At 33.1% G+C, this 18310-nt stretch overlaps 3 protein-coding genes across 3 annotated transcripts; 2 read left to right on the top strand and 1 right to left on the bottom strand.

The window, feature by feature from the left end:
• Nucleotides 1-159: 159 nt before the first annotated feature.
• On the top strand, nt 160-7045 carry LOC109803952 (phragmoplastin DRP1C). Its single transcript, XM_020365657.3, has 16 exons — nt 160-550; nt 635-698; nt 1077-1184; nt 1490-1591; nt 2039-2089; nt 2187-2248; nt 2781-2871; nt 2983-3047; nt 3195-3389; nt 3534-3653; nt 3740-3810; nt 4003-4228; nt 4779-4829; nt 5160-5415; nt 5966-6105; nt 6647-7045. The coding sequence occupies exons 1-16, from the start codon at nt 419-421 to the stop codon at nt 6770-6772; spliced, it is 1860 nt and encodes a 619-aa protein (XP_020221246.1). The 5' UTR covers nt 160-418; the 3' UTR covers nt 6773-7045.
• Nucleotides 7046-8158: 1113 nt separating this feature from the next.
• Nucleotides 8159-10900, bottom strand: FKF1 (flavin-binding, kelch repeat, f box 1). Its single transcript, XM_020366249.3, has 2 exons — nt 10509-10900; nt 8159-10047 (listed from the first exon to the last, which is right to left on the bottom strand). The coding sequence occupies exons 1-2, from the start codon at nt 10772-10774 to the stop codon at nt 8442-8444; spliced, it is 1872 nt and encodes a 623-aa protein (XP_020221838.1). The 5' UTR covers nt 10775-10900; the 3' UTR covers nt 8159-8441.
• Nucleotides 10901-13375: 2475 nt separating this feature from the next.
• On the top strand, nt 13376-17189 carry PFD6 (prefoldin 6). The gene is made up of 5 exons (XM_020365573.3): nt 13376-13531; nt 13623-13693; nt 13817-13941; nt 15666-15726; nt 16729-17189. Exons 1-5 carry the CDS (start codon nt 13456-13458, stop codon nt 16783-16785), a joined length of 390 nt encoding a protein of 129 aa, XP_020221162.1. The 5' UTR covers nt 13376-13455; the 3' UTR covers nt 16786-17189.
• Nucleotides 17190-18310: the final 1121 nt, after the last annotated feature.

Here is an 18310-nt window from a genome sequence, read left to right as displayed (position 1 = left end):
AAGCCCATTTCTCCTTTGTTGGGCCTGATCAAACCACAGCGGGCCAGCCCGTTTTGCTTTCACCACTTAAATTTTAAGACTAAATAAGTAATTTTGTTATGACAAGAAAACACAGCTTATTTATTGGGAGGGTGTCAATGTCGCGTCACAGTAGTAGTCTTCAAAAAAAGACTTTAGAACTAACTTGTTCGAACGTGTGAAGTGACCATTTGCCCCATCACATGAAATAAAGAACCGTTTGGTTGTTTCATCTCTGTTGATGTTGGTTTTCCCGTTCGCACTCCCGTCTCTTTGGATGCACGTTGATTCTGCATCCTCGGAAGCGCGTTTGATCTAAAACCATAAACCTGTCATTAGATTAGATCTCCTTCCCTTCATCTAACCTCTCCTCCCATCCGATCTAGTTTCCGAATCCAAAATGGCGACGATGACGAGCTTGATCGGTCTCATCAATAAGATCCAGCGAGCCTGCACCGTCTTGGGCGATCACGGCGGCGAAGGTTTGTCGCTTTGGGAGGCTCTTCCCTCCGTCGCCGTCGTCGGTGGACAGGTAACCAACGCCACCTCCATTTAAACTACAATGCTTTTTAACTCTTTCTTTTTTTCTTTTTAAATTTGTTTTGTGGAATATCAGAGTTCAGGGAAATCGTCGGTGCTAGAAAGTGTGGTCGGAAGAGATTTTCTGCCTCGTGGATCTGGTGATTGTCAATCTCTATCTTACCGCGTTCTGCTTTATTCGTTATTTTACGAGATCTCTTTAGTAATGCAGTTCATAAAGACTATTCCCGTTAGTAGTAAATATAGATGTAGTGTACAACAAATGATACCATGCTGAGTAGTGGTTACTAAGTCTAAGTGTGAAATAAGACACCAGCCAGCTTGATGCAAAAGAGTTTTAAAAGATTTTGAGAGGTTTTGGCGCGATATTTTTATTTTTATTTTATTTTTTTAAAATGTTCTGTTTGTACTCCAGGAAGTCCGCATACGTTTATTATTTTTCATGGCTGTGGAGGATGGTTATTTTTGTTCTTATAAATGGTTTTTTGACTTTTTTTTATTTTTTATTTTTTTGTAAGGTATTGTTACACGGAGGCCACTAGTGCTGCAACTTCACAAGACGGAAGATGGGACACACGAGTATGCTGAGTTTCTTCACTTACCGAGAAGGAGATTCAGTGACTTTGGTAAATGAATTTTCTATCGAAAATTTCCTATTTTTCTGTTTAAGCCAGATGTGCAATAATGAGTGAATAAAAGTGTAAACAATTTTGATAGTACTATGGCTTTGAAACGAAAATAGAGGCTATGGTTGTGGATGAGATGTATGCTATGCAGTATGTATAGTTTGAAATGAAAGGCTATTATTGTAATGTTTGTCTCTGTGTCCATTGTTCAGTGTGGGGCTAACAAGTAACAGTTAGTTAGAGTTTATACAATGTAATGTCTCAATTAATGGGTTCTCTCTAACGTTCCTTTGATGCTCATGCAGCTGCTGTGAGGAAGGAAATAGCAGATGAAACAGATCGTATAACTGGGAAGACAAAACAAATTTCTAACATTCCAATTCACCTAAGCATTTATTCTCCAAATGGTTTGTATTTGTATTATTTATCCATTGATAACATGACATGAATCTTGATAGCATTTTTTATTGAGAACTTACAAGAAATTTTAAAGATGTCCAACATGGCAGTATGTCTTTCTTAGCATTTCCACACAAGTGAACATTTGATTGCGGTGACTAATGATGGCTTTTAATTTAAAGTAAGGCTAATTTTTGTAAAGTAGTTGAACGAATCTTGTCTTCCAGAACTTGGAGGACTTAATCTTCTGCTTTATTTCTTCAAGTTACCTGCCTTACACAATTCATAAAATTTTGGAAATCATAATTAATTTCTTTTGGTTGAAGAACATTGGCTCTCTTACCTGCCTTGTTGGGAAATGGGAATACGAAAGACTTAGTTAATGCCCTCATTCTATATGACATTTTGGTTTGACATGTCAGATATATGATGATTTTATGTGGCTTTTTCTGCAGTTGTAAACTTAACCCTCATAGATCTTCCTGGGTTAACAAAGGTTGCAGTAGGTAAACCTCAACACATTTCTCAGTATCTTTATACAAATTGAGAGGTATTCTAAGAAGACTCATCATAATCTGAACAAAATTTTGGCTTCTTTTGCAGAGGGACAACAGGAGAGTATTGTTCAAGATATTGAAAACATGGTCCGGTCTTATGTTGAAAAGGTAATTATACTTTTGATATTAAGAGAAAAATGCAGTAGTTGGATATGATTTTAATTTTATTAAACAAGCATGATATAAAGAACTTGTCTAAATCACTGTTATTTAAAGAAGAAATATAATTCATAGTATTTTGAATTTGAACCCCTTCAAATAACACACCACCTTCAGCTAATCAATAATATATCTTTTATTAGGGTATTATTACACCAGAAACTTGTGTTGTTTGTTCCTTCTCATTTCTCAGTTAATGTAGAAAGCAAGGATTCATTCTCCCCGAGAATATTTTCCTTCCAGACATTGCTTTTATCCATTTTTATAAGAATATTTTGCTTTTGGATTAGTTGTCATCACCATTTGCTTGTAATCAACCAAACGTCCACTGTTAACCTTGTGATTCATATATTCCATTTTAAGCAAACTGAGCTACCTTTCTAATTCTAATATACTTCAGCCAAATTTGTGGTTTATGTGTGTTCTTAAATTACCTTGATGTTTATCGTAAATGATCTAATCGAGTTCTTTGATTGTGAAGCCAAACTGCATTATCTTAGCTATCTCTCCTGCAAATCAAGATATTGCCACGTCAGATGCCATAAAAATGGCAAGAGAAGTTGACCCATCAGGTATGGCTGTTTATGTGAAGGGTAGTTGTTGTTTCTTCCAATTCTCTTTTTTCTCATACTTTCTTGGCCAGCATTCATTTAGAAAAAAACTTCTCTTTTATATTTTTTCAGGTGAAAGAACATTTGGTGTTGTTACCAAACTTGACCTTATGGATAAAGGAACCAATGCAGTTGATGTACGATTTCTTAAAAACTGCAACCATCTTCTGTTTTGGTGTTCTGTTACTTAAATTGATTTCCATTCATTTAAATGTGATTATATATAGTTTATTGTTGTGTGCAAGTTACAAAATGACGGAAGTTATTTTATGTGAATCCTGAAGGTTCTTGAGGGAAGGCAATACAGGCTGCAGCATCCATGGGTTGGAATTGTGAACCGTTCACAAGCTGATATTAATAGAAATGTTGACATGATGGCTGCTCGTAGGAAGGAACGTGAATATTTTGAGACAAGTCCTGAATATGGACATTTGGCACATAAAATGGGCTCAGAATATCTTGCCAAGCTTCTATCTCAGGTATTCCCATTCCCAATTTCTATTTAATTCAAATATCGTTTTTCAGTTACATTTTTTATATATTTCTAAACTTGTTACAACGGATTTCTGATTCTTCCTATGAGTGAGTGATTTTCTTTCTTTCACTGGTCTTTATGACTACAGCATTTGGAGCAAGTTATCAGGCAGAAGATACCTAGTATTATTGCCTTAATCAATAAGACTATTGACGAGCTTAATGCTGAGTTGGACCGTATTGGCAGGCCAATTGCTGTGGACTCAGGGGTCAGAACTGAAACCTTGCTGAAATTAATCTTTGATTTGAAAAAACTATTTCTGAGTGTTTTTAGTGGTGCTACTTGTTAATGTAGGCCCAACTATACACTATTTTAGAGATGTGTCGTGCATTTGACAAAGTATTTAAAGAACACTTGGATGGAGGGTAAGTGCTGTTGTTGAGCTCTAGAATTAGCTTCTCTTGTGTGTGTGTGTATATATATATTTTAAATTAATTAATTTATTTATTTTTCATAACATGAAATTTATTCAACTCTTTTTTTATTTTTTATTTTGTATGTTGTCAACCTTTTTAGAAAGTTAATCTATTTGATTAACCAAATAACTTCTATTTCAGACGTGCTGGTGGTGACCGGATATATGGAGTTTTTGATCACCAATTACCGGCTGCTTTAAAAAAGCTCCCTTTTGATCGCCATCTTTCCTTAAAAAATGTCCAAAGAGTTGTCACAGAAGCTGATGGGTATCAGCCCCATCTAATTGCTCCAGAGCAGGGTTATAGAAGACTCATTGAAGGGTCTATTGGATATTTCAAAGGCCCAGCTGAAGCCTCTGTGGATGCTGTAATCTTCTTGACTTTATTATATTTTGTTTTAGTCTGTCAATCCTGTTCTTGGTCTTATGGAAGTACCAGATATTAATATGAAATACTTGATTGTTTAATGTTTAGATGCAAGAAGCCCTTCATAGATACAGATACTGTATTTCTTTCTATTTTTTTTATTAAGCATGCTATGGTGAATGGATCTATAGTTTCCTTTTTTTTCTCCCTCATCAACCCTAACCTAGACTCTTGTTAAAACTGAAATTGCATGACTTCGGAATTCTTTTTGCTTTCTGAATCTTTTTCTAATCATAGATCATTTTCCATGCTGAAATCCTGATGGCTTCAGTCTTAGTCTATTACACAATGGGTGTTTAACTTGTGTGTTTCCTTTTCTTTTTCTTATTGAAATAAAATAAAGAGAATTTATTCCACAAGGAATGGTTTTCCTAATTTACATTTCTGTAATAAGTGTTTGTTGTTCTTCTTTTTTTTGTATTAAAATCACTCCACAAGGAATGGTTTTGTTCTTTCCATTTATAAATTACATGCTTTCTTCTATTCCACAGGTCCACTTTGTTTTAAAGGAACTTGTGCGGAAGTCAATTGCAGAAACTGAGGTAAATCAATGTTTAATTTGATTCAACTCTTTTTAGACAAGTCATTATATCAAAATAAACAACATGCTAGTTGGATGTGCCTGTTCTTATTTCACATCTAGGGTTTCGGCTGTGAAAAAAATAGTGTTTGTTCAAAGGCTAATAATGCAGGATATTAGTACTACATCTCAGCGCTAAATTACTGATGTAAGGTGCTGTTCCTGGCCTGTGAAATGTGAATAGTACCTTCCGAACATTAACTTTAGGATTTGGAGTTTAGGTGAATTTGCATGGGGAAAAAACCCTCGGGAGGAGAATTAAATCTTACAGTTGGTACTTCGTGACATGTAGGAACTAAAAAGATTTCCAACACTTTCAAGTGATATAGCAACTGCTGCAAATGAGGCTCTGGAAAAGTTCCGAGATGAAAGCAGGAAGACAGTTCTACGGTTGGTTGATATGGAGTCTAGCTATCTAACAGTGGAATTTTTCAGGAAGATTCATTTTGAACCAGAAAAGAATCCAAATGGACCACCAAATCGGAATGGTCCTCCGGGACCTCCCCCCAATATGGACAGTTATACTGACAATCACCTGCGCAAAATTGGTACATATTTTTCTTTGAGCCCTTTCGCAACAAGTATAAATAACATTGTAACTTTTACAAGTATATTATTTTTTATTCTACGACTTCAATACTGGTTTCGACGAGCTTCTAGAAACCGTCATTTTATTGAAGTATTTAAAACCTTGTCTTTTATTGAAAGTAAAGGTTATTTTGTTTGTGAGCAATATGTGGGAACTTTTTTTTTTTTCTCTAATCTTTGGCCAGCATGTCTCGTTTTCAATTAAAAAAATAAATCATCTAAAATATATATATATATAACCTCATTTACATTAAAATATTAAAAATTGTGTTTGAAAAAGTTAAAACTTTTGGGGGAAATGTGTACATTCCTGTTCTTTCACATCTTGTGTAAATTTTTTTTGTTCGTATAAAATAAAGAGTGAGATGCATTTAAGTTCTATTCTTATGCATCTCTTTTTAAATGAGGGTTTATATTTAAATGTCATAATCTCACTTAATTTAGATTTTGCTTCGACACTGTTTTTACAAATCTGTATAGTTAAACATTATATAATGTTCCTTGTTACAGGATCAAATGTAAGTTCCTATATCAATATGGTTTGCGATACCCTTAAGAATACTATACCAAAGGCCGTGGTTTATTGTCAAGTTAGAGAGGCGAAGAGATCATTGTTAAACCACTTTTACGTTCAAGTTGGGAGGAAGGAGGTATGGTTTTTTATAATTACGTTGTGCTTGTGTGAATTTACGTATATTTAAATTATGTCCATGGAAAACTTTATAATCTTGGTCCGAGTATCATAGTAAGCTTACGAAATGATTATTTATTTTGGTCAATATCATAAAGTACGTGTAACAAATGCTGGATATGGTGAATATAACTAATAAGTAATAACTATACTGTTGGATTATGTTTCTGAAATTATTGATAAAAATACAAACGTGAAAAGATATTGGCTTTGAATTTGGGGACAGTCTGTTTGTTAGGCTCCCTGTGGCTGTGTTTTTTTACTATACATATGCAGGAAGTCTGGTGGAAGTTACTATGAATAAGCAAATTAACAAAGGTTTTATGGAAAACACAATAGAAAGCCTGTACTTCCCTTGTAAAGAGTGTTTAAGCAAGATTGTGAGACACAATATTAGGGATTTGTTTCGCTTGTTGGTTTATAGAATTTGAATGAAGCACATGTATATTGCAATTTTATGTGGTAATTATAACTGATTGCGGGAGCTATTAATTATGCAGAAGGAGAAATTGGGTGCTATGTTAGATGAAGACCCAGCCCTTATGGAAAGGAGAAATCAAATAGCTAAAAGGCTTGAATTATACAAGCAAGCTAGGGATGATATTGACTCCGTGGCATGGAAATAATGACATCCCAGAGTTTGCAACAGACGTTGCATGGAAGATTTGTTATAGATTTTATATTTTTTCTTCTATTTTTTAAGCAAACACGAACAGAAAAGTCTACGATTATGGCAAGAAGTTGAATTCGCACTTGCGTGTAATTCTTTTGGCCCAGTATATAAAGCATCCGAGGTCTATGTTGTGATTTTATGTAACTTACTAGTTGTTGGTTAAAAATGTTTGGTTTATTCGACCATATTGATTATTTTTGAATGACTCATTTTGTTAGTCACTTAATTTTGTGTCTCTGCTATATGTCAACAAGCTTGGATTAGAGGCATCGAAGTTTAACAATCTTTGCCACAACTATAATCGAGGTGACCATTTGCATAGCATAGCGATAATTTAGCAGATAGTAGGATAAAAATGGATAGCATATATGTCTTCATAGTTTTATTAAATGTTTTAATAAATGCTTTTACTGAGTGACCCTTTGCAATTGAAATAAAAATTAAAGGACAAAATACGATTTTAACCCTCAAATTTGCTGTTAATTTTAGACCTTATATAAATTTAATATATTTTTAGTTCATACATTTATCTTAGAGTACATATTTCTAGTTCTTATTAAAGGACTAAATTACATCACTTTTAATACATACAAGATCTACAAACATTAAGATTTTATACGGATTAAAATCAGCATTTTAAAATATTTTGAAGGACTAAAAATATATTTAAGTAAATGGTTAAACTAATCTCTTAAATTATATGATACTTTTCAATTTAGTCTTGATTTTAATAAAATTCATAAGAAATATTTAAAATACCAATCCATTACTTATTTGAGAAATTAATTTGACCATTTACTCAAATATATTTTATCCAAAGTTAAATTACACACTTTTGAATAATGGCCATGTAAACTGTATTGTAAATGTTTTTTACACGTGTAAACTATATTATATTAATAAATATATATAATCATTTGCATTCTAAGTGTTGTGAAGTCGTTATATATTTTCAGACTTGGTTACAAAATTTTATAATTAAATAGGACCTAATTGAAAAATAGAATAAATTTTTAGATTTATTCAATAACGTAACAGAAATGTATACATCTATAAAGGCAAGTAATTTAATTGCTGAAAAATTACCCGAAATCAGCCGCATTGAAACTATACGTCTCTAAAGATATTAATTCACTTCTGTATTCGACACCGTACACTAATAAATGGAAACTCATATTTGTAAATTAAGTACCATATATAAATTCCGATACTTTACTGTATAGGCTTTGAGCGTTTATTAACTTTTATTCCACATAATTATATTTCCTTGAATTTCTTTTCGCATCTACCCGCTGTTTTTGTCATGATTATTAACCTTTTGTTTGAATCAGAGTTGATATAAAAACATAATAATAAAAGAATTAATTATTGACAAAACTAATTGTAAAAGAAAATGAGGGATGATACAACAGCCTAACTCTTTGATGTACAGAGATTTGTTTCCTAGTGTCATAGACGGTAGATAAGCCAGATGACATCACATTCAAAAACATTGGTAAAACACACGTCATGTCATATAACAATCATATAATAGTTCATATACAAAACCAAACTGCGAAAGAAAACCCACCCAAAACCTTTGTTTTTTGCAACCAAAATCTTGTCTCGAGAGAAGATGCCCTTCACAGGTCAGAGTCTTGTCGACTTGCCAAGCACAACTCATGCAACTCATTGAGTATCCATTCCTCCCCAGTGTGTCCACCCAACACCAACACCCTCGTCCCTCCAACCACACAAGTGCTATGACCCCAAGCAAATTTTGGTGGTTGCCCTGGAACATTGAGGATCCTCCACGATGGTTTCTCTTCAGAAGGGTCCAACAGAAATAGCTGAGATGGTGAGTGAAGACCAGCAATTGAACCTCCAAATATAATGATCCTCCCACAAGGCATGCTCACAGCAACATGGTCCAGCCTAGGAGGAGGAACTACAGCACTTTGACTAGCCAACCCTGTGAATGCACTATACTCTAGTTGCCTCCATTGTGGTTGTTCATCTTCCAAGTCAATTGTATAAGCCTCACCTGATCTTAGCCTCAAGTGTCCACTCTTTGCAAGTCCACCAAACATGAGAATCTTAGTCCTCCCATAGACTGAGAGAGAGTGTCCCAACCTAGAAGGAGGTGCCCAGGAAGTTGGAATTTCCCTCCATGTTGGATTATCTGTGGTGAGGTCCAGCAAATATGTGTCGCTAAGAAGCACACCTGCATCGGTGCACCCGCCGGAGACAACCAATTTGGACCCTTCAATTGTGCAAGAGCTGTGCCATGATCTAGGAAGTGGCGGCGTTCCGCCACAGACTTCCCTCCATGTTGGCTGTTGAGCATCCAAATCAAGCACAAACACATCATTGAGCAGTCCTTGCCTGCCACATCCACCAAAAACCACCAACCAAGAACCATTCAAGCATGAGAGCGTGTGGCCCCACCGCCCCGGTGGGGATGATTTCACGCTAACCCTGCGCCATTCTGGATTCTTAGCATCAAGATTTAGAACAAAAGTGTCATCCATTGGCTGCATATCCACTCCTTCACCTCCAAACAATACAAGCCTGTTACCGGCAGCACAAGCACTGAAATTGCAGCGCGAAGGCTCCACTGCGCCTCCAACTGTCAGTTTCCTCCAACAAACAGCCTCGAGAGTAGTAAGCTCCCGAGTCAGACGGCCCCATCCTAACTTCTTGGTCATCAGTTCCAATGTGCCGGTCACTTCTTTGCCCCAAGCATTTTGACATACCATCTTCCTCACATGCTCATTCTTCGTTAATTGACGAATCCTCCTGCACACAGAGCCAATGGATGCGACATCCCTTGGTGTCAAGCGTGACAAAATGTTGTGAGCCAAGACCTCATCAGAAAGCTGAAGAATGCCACACATCTCTTGGTGCTGACTGTACAATGATTGTCCACTCTTGGTAGAATATTTACCGCTCTTATCAAACTCTTGATTGCAAGTCTCTTTGAAAACTGGATACGAGACACGGTTAAGATCTATGTTTGCCTCAGAAAAGAGTTGGATACCTATTACGTGTGTCACAGTTCCATCATCATCATGAATTGGTGCAAGCCTCAGTCTGTTCACCAAAGGAGTACCATCCTTTCGGAAATTCAGAAGCTCGCCTTGGAACTCAACACCTTCCTCAAGACATCTTCTAATCTCAGACACAACAACAGGATCCACCAAAGGGTGCCGCCTCTGAGCTCGTGGATCTCTATACTGTAAGAACCGACTGGAACAAGATAAATTCCAAGCAATTATTAGTACTTTTTACTAAAAATGACTCAAATCAGTATATATAAAGGAAATCAATCTGGGGAATTTACAGAAATAAGAAATGAACTGGAATAAAGATTTACATAAAAACAAAAGCCACATCTTGAATTAAGATCCTCCGATCAAAACCTTATTCAGAGGCAATTGAAGGACTAGCCGAAGAGATGATAATCCATATAAAGTTCTATTTTTCATTTTTTTTTAAATAAAACCAAAAATTGAGAAACAAGAAGAATGCGGTAGTGGAATAAAATTTCATAATTCAGGTAAAATGTAGTTTTGCACTGGACACCTTTCCTACATCAGACAACTAAACGACACAATGAAAAACATCCAAAATCTGAACTTGAGCACAGATCTGAAGGAACAGCGAAACCCCAGATTGGGAAGAGAGAAAAGGAGAAAATTTTTACTAACCAGTTGCGACCAAGGGCCTCGTCAGCACGATATCCGGTGGAGATTTCGAAGACCTTGTTAACATATATGATCGGAAAATCGGGTTCAAGAGCATCAGAAACAACAAAGGAAGTGGGGGTTGTGGGGTAGAAGAACAATCCTGGTTTGAGAGGAAGCTCAGTGTCTTCCTCTTCAACAACTTCATCTTCTTGTTGCTGTTGATTCCTCATGCATTTCAACCGCTTGCCAGTGTTGTGAACCTCGTCTTTCTCTTTAGCCATGGCCATGTCTCTCTCTTTCTCTCTCTCTTGTGTGCACAAACACAAACACAAACACAAACATAAACACAAACTCAAACTAAAACTAGTTCGGTTCTCTGACAATATTAAAGATGTGGGAGTGTTATGACAGAAATGCCCTGGTGAGAGGCAAATATTAGGGCAACGAGAGAGGTGGCAGAATGGTAGTTTGAGAGGAAAAGGAGGGGCGAAAGGGAAGGGGAATGGAGTCAACGTGGGGAACACTGAGATGATATTTTGAAGAAGAAAAAATATCTGGAAGTGAATTCCGACCACGTCATAGTAGGAAGAAGATATTTATTTTAATTTTTATGACTTGGCGGAGAATGCATATCTGGAAATAAATTCCATTTGGTATCAGCGCATGACAAACAAACAGCCAAACAACATCATCTCATCATGCCACCGTCAAATCAAATCATCCCTACACAAATATCATCCCACATTTCCCTACCATCAAGAGGACTCCACTGCTGCTCAAAAAATATTCATCTTAGTTATTCTGTGTATTATTTTTGTTTTATACAATATTATTGTTTGTATATATTTTAAAGAGAGATTAATATTTATTTTATTAATAGATTATATTTACATGATTTTTTTATTTTTAAATGTCATATTATGTATAAAAGTTAAAACTTAATCATTAATATAATATTTCATCGATGAAAGTTAAATTTTATTAGCACATATTAATTCTTAATTATCGATTTTAGAATATTATGTTAAAAATAAAGAAAAAAGACAAATCTTAACTAAAGGTTAATTGCAAAACAAATTTATGTGTGTGGTTGAAATAACAGTTTGGTTCATTCAAATCAAATAGTATTGTACATTGGATCTACAATATCTCTGTATGTGTTTTGCGCACTACATAATTTTATACTATTGTCGTATAGGTTTGATAAACTTAAATTTTTTTGTGGCTAAAAAATGTAAGACGGGGATTACAATGAACAATTAATTAAAAAAAATGTAAGAGAGAGAAGATAAGCATTTGCTAATTTTCTGGTTACTTGTGCTTACTACTTCTTAAGATACCATTATGTTTCTTATATTATATGCTTTTGACTGCCATGCTCTATATTTATATACCGCACACAGTAATATATACGATTCAGGTTCTCAATGTCTTCCTTCTTAAGATTCTGTGGGAAAACAGAATGCAGTTTTTGAAAGAAAAATATATATTAAACATTATTTCTATTCTCACAGTATATTAAAATAATTATGTTAAAAAAAATTTAGTCATTTTTTTAATTAATTTTTAATGTTTTATCTTTTAAATATATTATTTTATTTTTAAATTTATTTTTAATTTTAAAATATTAAGAAAAAAAATAATCTTGTATTGTAATGTAAATTATATATCATAAATTTAAAATATTATTTATATAATAAAAATATTGAGTAGTTATAATATAATATAGTTTATATATTCAAAATTAGATATTTATTATAATTTTTTGTTATATAAAAAAATTATATTGTGAATTGCACGACTCAAAATTATAAATAAAAATAAAAATGACAAACTAATAGAGATAAAATGTTAAGATTTTTTTTTTATAAAATCTGTTGTTAAAAAATAGTTTAAAACCTTACTGCTAAATAATAATCTATAAAATAATATTGTTAAATATTAATATTCTAATTTATATATATAATTTTTTTTTCAGAAGAAGAAAAACAAAAAAGACAAGGCTATTTCAACCCATTCTTGAAAAAGATAGTTAGTAACTTAGTATGTAAAAAGTTTTTACTTCTTAAAAAAGTTGATATTAAAAATGTTGATTTCTCTATTTTAGTTTGTCATTTTGAAAATAAGATTCTTGTAAAACGTGATTTTCCAAAAATTGTATAACCAAACGTCCTCTAAGTTCAGTGAAACATTACACCAAGAAAGTAAAGGTTGATATTGACTAATACCAGCAGCTACCATGCACCTAGGAAATGGTGTTTTGATATTTATTACGAGTATTTTTTCTTAATTATATTTGTCATCTACAAAATTTAAAACCAAAACTTTTCTTAAAGACTCAGGTTTCATTCAAAACAAAAATTTGTGCTTTTTTCATATGATAAATATAGTGCGTGTTTGCTTTCACGTTTTACGTTTAATATAAAAGTCATAATGTGTAACTTCACGTTAAATATAATTTTTTAGATTTAATTTTTTTATATCAAATTTACTTGACTTAATTACATTGCACGAGAATCTTTCATTGAATTTAATTTTGTTAATAATATTTTTTATAACAAAAAATAAATCATTTCATTAAATAGTATAAAGAAGTGTTATATTAATCTGTCATATATTTACTTTAATTTTAAGATATTAACAATTTTTTAATACAATCATAAATTTTACCTATTGAATTTTGTTCGTATAAAATACTAGCATTTTTCTTTAAAAATAAAATCTTAGATTGAAAGAAATAAATATATTATATGTATAAAAACAAAGTCTTAGATTGAAAGAAAAAAGTATATTACTAATATATGAATTATTATATGTATATGAGGTTTTTAATTTACGAGAGAATCAAGTGGGTTGATTGGGCTGGTCTGGATATAGGTTTGGGCCGACCCAACAAAAAGAAGAAGAAAAGCAGTAGCAATGGGTGATTTGGTGTGCACAAGTGCGAGCGAAGAAGGTGAGAAACACGATGAGTTCTTCGAACCTCAAAGATCTTCAACGCGAATTGGAGAACAAAGCCAATGATCTCAGCAAGCTTCAAAAGGGTTGCCTTACTATTCCCCCCTTTCTATTATTATTCTATTTATTCGCACCTTTCTAATCCCTGCAACTAATTTCCCTTTTTTCTTCTTGCAGAAATTGCGAAGAACCATCAAATGAGAAAGAAGTACACGGTCCAGCTTGGCGAGAACGAGCTCGTCCTTAAGGTACCTTTTTCTTCTTGTGGAAATAAAGTCGTTTTTTTTTTAATTTTATTTATTACTTGTTGTTTATAATTCATGTTCTATGCCTATGTTCACTGATTGTGTGGGCGTGCTTGTTTTAATAAGGAACTGGATTTATTGAAAGAAGACGCGAACGTTTATAAGTTGATTGGGCCAGTACTTGTTAAGCAAGATTTGGCTGAGGCCAATGCAAATGTCCGCAAGAGAATTGAATACATCTCTGCAGAATTGTAAGCTCTCTCTCTCTCTCTTAATTCATCTAATTGGTGATTAGCTTATCATGGATGTGTTTAATCATTAAGTTATAATATGTTGCTATCATGCACCACTGTCTGTCTTGCTCATTCTCCCTTGGCTTGTCATATTTTCTTTCGAGGGAGAATTTTGAGATTAAAAATGACCTAGTTATATATACACACTTTTTTGGATATTAGTTAACGCTTTGCCTTTTACTCACAAGTACCCAACGCATACAAGGTATGAATATGTACCTGTTACGTGTACGGCATGACTGTAGGAGAACCCATACAACATAGCCATCAACTGAGACTCCACTTTTCCTTCCCACTTCTACCTGTTTCTAGGAGTATTTTTCAACATTTTACCACTGCCAAAAAACCCACTAGCATTGTCACTTGCCATTTTCCTTAAGAAAATAGCACGCACCATTGGCACCAGCCCAACAACAGGGAACTGGGGTAACAGTGCACCAACAACAAACAAAGAGGGAAGAAAGGGCCAGTCAGTTAGGGACTTAGGGTAAAGAGGGAGAACCAGAGGCAGAGAGAGTAGACCAAGTTTTTTAGGAAAGGTTCATGCAGCATTAGGGCACGCAACAGTTGCACCTGTGGCTTGTTTTTGGAGTGCTGCTCTGATAATTCAGCACCTTGGAGTGAAGATCTGGAGTGGTCCATTCATGGAAGCAATTTGGCTGGGCACTACTCGCAGGAGAGAAAAAGAATTGTTAGATCGTACAATCCAACAAGTTGATGTGTGATTTCAACAATGTTGGACAAGAGTACAAGACTACCACCATTATGATATGAGGCCTAGGAAGAGTCAAATGTACTCAGTGTTACCTTTGTGGAGAGGTTGTTTGACTAGAAGCTATGACAAACTAGTCTCAAGGCAGCAACCTTAATGTTATGCCAGAGCTAACCTTCATCCTTCTTTGTAGTATTCCAAATAGAGTTTGACTTCTTCATGTTGTTCCTTAATAATGCATATTGACTTGATATTGATTTTGTCACCTTTGACAATAAACTGCTTTGTATTGCTTGATGTAGTTATATCCATTTGGGTTTAGAATTCCTTTTTTACTACCCATAGGTAATAATTCTCATAGGATATTTTGGATGTAAAGTCATTGTTGCCTGCCAGTGAATCTGCAAACTTAATCTGCTTTGACATGAAGTTTCCATCCCAACACTTATAGATTAGTTTCCCTCTGAAACTTTCCTGAGTTGTTATTTTACTATTGCCTTCCAAATGTATATATTGGTTACTTCATGCTTTGATTAGAACTGTCTGGGCATGTTTCAATATCTAAATTCAATGCTATACTGAAAAAATTCTGCATGAAATACCATTAGTGGATTGTGCTTGGAGTATCTAGGTACCAATGGTATATTTTGAACATTCTACGTATTTCCTGCTTTATTCCAACTCTTTACTTAGCTGGTCCCAAGCCCAAATAATAGAGTAGGTTGTGTTACGCTATGGAGAACATCCACAAAATTTTACGAAGTGTTTATGACATGGACAGGCACATTACATCTACCTACATCTTGTATCTGTCTCCTCTCTTCCCTTGATTTCTGATACTGTTTTGTTGTTGCCACTTGGTTTACTTTTTTCTTGTCCTTTTTTCATTTTATGGTTGTGTTGGTTTTGGCATCTTTTGAATTTTATAATTTTTTTGTCATCACAAATGTAAGTGGTCTCTGTGTATCAGGAAGCGTCTTGATGCCACGGTTCAAGATTTGGAAGAGAAACAGAATAGCAAGAAAGATACGGTTTGTAACTTCTCCTTGCTTACTTTTTTAGCTTTGTTTTCAACTTTTACATGGATTTTGTCATTGAATATGATATTTGATGAAGATAAGTTGCATGCCTTTTCAATATCCAAATTTCAAATTTTGATTTATTTTAAAAATGTATTTATTACTAGGGAAGGGATCAACTTACTGCAGAAATAAGTTTTCGACATTTACTCCTCTTAGTAACTTTAAAAAAAAAATACAGAATTCATAAATTCAGTTGTTAAATTATGTGATGTGATCTCTTGATGATTATGCATATCAAATTTAGAAAAATTGATCATTCATTGTTATGTAGTCTTATAGCTAACATTTACTTATTACTATATGGTTTTAAGTAATTAAGAAAATTTGATCAATAATATCATATGTTAATGTTGCTATTCTCCGAAACAAACATTTATGATTAATATTTAAATCAGTTACAAGACTAGATACAATTCTTCCTATGTAAAAGATATCCTGGAAAAGATTTACATAATAATATTTGCTGGATCCTAGAGATCAATAGGCCTCTAGTACCATTGAGCAAGTGGATCAATTCGCATGTGATTGTTTTAACTTTATCAATGGTCTTGAGTTTGAGTTCTGTGTTAATACTTCACAAAAGAGTTTTTTTGTTCATAGTTGTCATACCTGACTCAAGCAGAATTGCTCTTTTGTGGAAGATACATGGAGTTTATTCCCAAAAATAGGCCTCCATGACCCTCTGTCTTACCTAGGGGAGTCTTAATTCCAACCCCATTACTTGTAGACCGTGCACGATAACTTAAAATTAAATAAGTATGCATGTAATTATTTTAATAGATAAAATCTTTGCTTGTGAAGAGAGCAGAAAACACGTTATGTTGTATATTTTCGCTTTTGTATGTGTCCCTCGCTTGAATGGATATGTTAAGGTCTACGTGGTAAAGGATTCCTTTAGCGATGAAGGCTATCAATAACTGATGTCGTATATTTGTTTTGTCATCCTTGCAGATATTAAAATTGCAACAAAGGATTCAATCTCTTCAGACTGGGAAAGGCAAGGCATAGTTTTCCCTCGCATATAGTTTCAGTATTGTATTTTGAGTGTGCTAATGTTGGATGAGCTTTTTGTGCCTCTTTGTTTTGGACTCTTAGAGATGTGTTCCCGGAAAGAGTTTGGAGATTAGACTGATATTATAGTTGGTGTTGGTGCTATTGGCTCATTTTCTGTGTGTAGTTGGAAGGAAATGAAAGAGATGGGGAGGGAAAGTAATTTATAATTCTTGAATTATGCCAACTGAATTGCATTGAAGTTTATCCCTTCTCTTGCTAACCAAAAAATGGTCTTCCTTTTTTCTTCCCCTCCCCTCTGTAAATCAAATACATCGTAACTCTCCTTCTCTGAGCCTAGTTGAAGTCGAAACAATTTCCCTCCTAGAAAGTTATCGATCAACAAAAACCATATTAATTCAGATTGCGTTTATCATTATTATTTTTATTTTTATTATGATTGTAAGTTATTATTTAGAGATTATATACTTTTTTAATGAGCGCAAAACTTAATTTACATGTATGTATGTTACAAATTAAACTATTTGGTTTACTTGCTTATATTTAAAAATTGTGGTAAAATTAAATTTTATGCATTATGTATATAAAATATACTAAATCTCATGTACTTTAAATAAATAAGTAATATACGATTATAATCAGCATTAAAGTTTCATCTATTTTTAATAAATAAATAAGTAAGTTTTATCTCTCTATATATATATATATAGTGAAAGGAAAATATCAAAATACATACACAATATAACACAATTCGAAAGTCATATCAAAATATTGTGAGAATATGGTTAGGAAAAACATAGTCTTAAATGTTTTAAAATATATATTTTCCTGTAGACCCAATGCAACTCGTTATTAATCATGAAGGTTTGGTTTGATATTAATAAGAAAAAATTACACTAATTTAATCCAGCTATTTTTATCAGTTTGGGTAAGTAAGAGGTTAATCTAAACCAACACCTGATCACCCCTACCAAAATAATTATTTCATGTCAAATTATTGTTCAATTAACTTATAGGGAAAAAATATCCAGTCGTCTTAAACTTTATTTATTTATTTATAAATAGACCCTATAAACTTTAATTTTATCTTGATCGATCTTTAAATTTTATCTTACTTGTAAATAAACATTAAATTTTAATTTTATTTTAATTAGTCTTTAAGCTATATTTCTTTTATAAATAAGTATCCTCAACTTTAATTCTATTTTAATTGATATTGACACTTGTAATTTATTATTTTTACAAATATTTTTTTTATTATCAATTTCAAATTAAATTATTTATCTTAAATATCAATAATTTTTTTTTATTTTTTTACAACTATTTTTTGAATATAATAAAAATATAAGTTTATAAAGACAAAAAAAAAAAAGAATGATAAAAACAATAAAATGGTCTTTATTTAATTTTTTAATTCTAAATTATATGATATTTTAATGTGTGTGTGAAAATAAAATTATTATATATGCCAAAAAAATTATCCAATAAATGTGATTTAAAATAAATAAATAATTGATATTTC

This window comes from Cajanus cajan, chromosome 2, assembly GCF_000230855.2.
Source record: "Cajanus cajan strain Asha chromosome 2, NIPB_CcT2T_4, whole genome shotgun sequence".
Lineage (NCBI taxonomy): Eukaryota > Viridiplantae > Streptophyta > Magnoliopsida > Fabales > Fabaceae > Cajanus > Cajanus cajan.
This window is presented reverse-complemented; position numbering and strand designations above follow the sequence as displayed.

What these genes read in the sequence shown, in the direction of transcription:
- PFD6 (XM_020365573.3), top strand. Translation starts at nt 13,456, where the DNA reads ATGAGTTCTTCGAACCTCAAAGATCTTCAACGCGAATTGGAGAACAAA. An exon ending in TCTCAGCAAGCTTCAAAAGG is followed by an intron (nt 13,532 to 13,622) that starts GTTGCCTTACTA and finishes TTCTTCTTGCAG; the next exon opens with AAATTGCGAAGAACCATCAA. An exon ending in AGAATAGCAAGAAAGATACG is followed by an intron (nt 15,727 to 16,728) that starts GTTTGTAACTTC and finishes TCATCCTTGCAG; the next exon opens with ATATTAAAATTGCAACAAAG.
- FKF1 (XM_020366249.3), bottom strand. Translation starts at nt 10,774, where the DNA reads ATGGCCATGGCTAAAGAGAAAGACGAGGTTCACAACACTGGCAAGCGG. An exon ending in GAGGCCCTTGGTCGCAACTG is followed by an intron (nt 10,048 to 10,508) that starts GTTAGTAAAAAT and finishes ATCTTGTTCCAG; the next exon opens with TCGGTTCTTACAGTATAGAG.
- LOC109803952 (XM_020365657.3), top strand. Translation starts at nt 419, where the DNA reads ATGGCGACGATGACGAGCTTGATCGGTCTCATCAATAAGATCCAGCGA. An exon ending in TCCGGTCTTATGTTGAAAAG is followed by an intron (nt 2,249 to 2,780) that starts GTAATTATACTT and finishes TTGATTGTGAAG; the next exon opens with CCAAACTGCATTATCTTAGC. An exon ending in AAGAGAAGTTGACCCATCAG is followed by an intron (nt 2,872 to 2,982) that starts GTATGGCTGTTT and finishes ATATTTTTTCAG; the next exon opens with GTGAAAGAACATTTGGTGTT.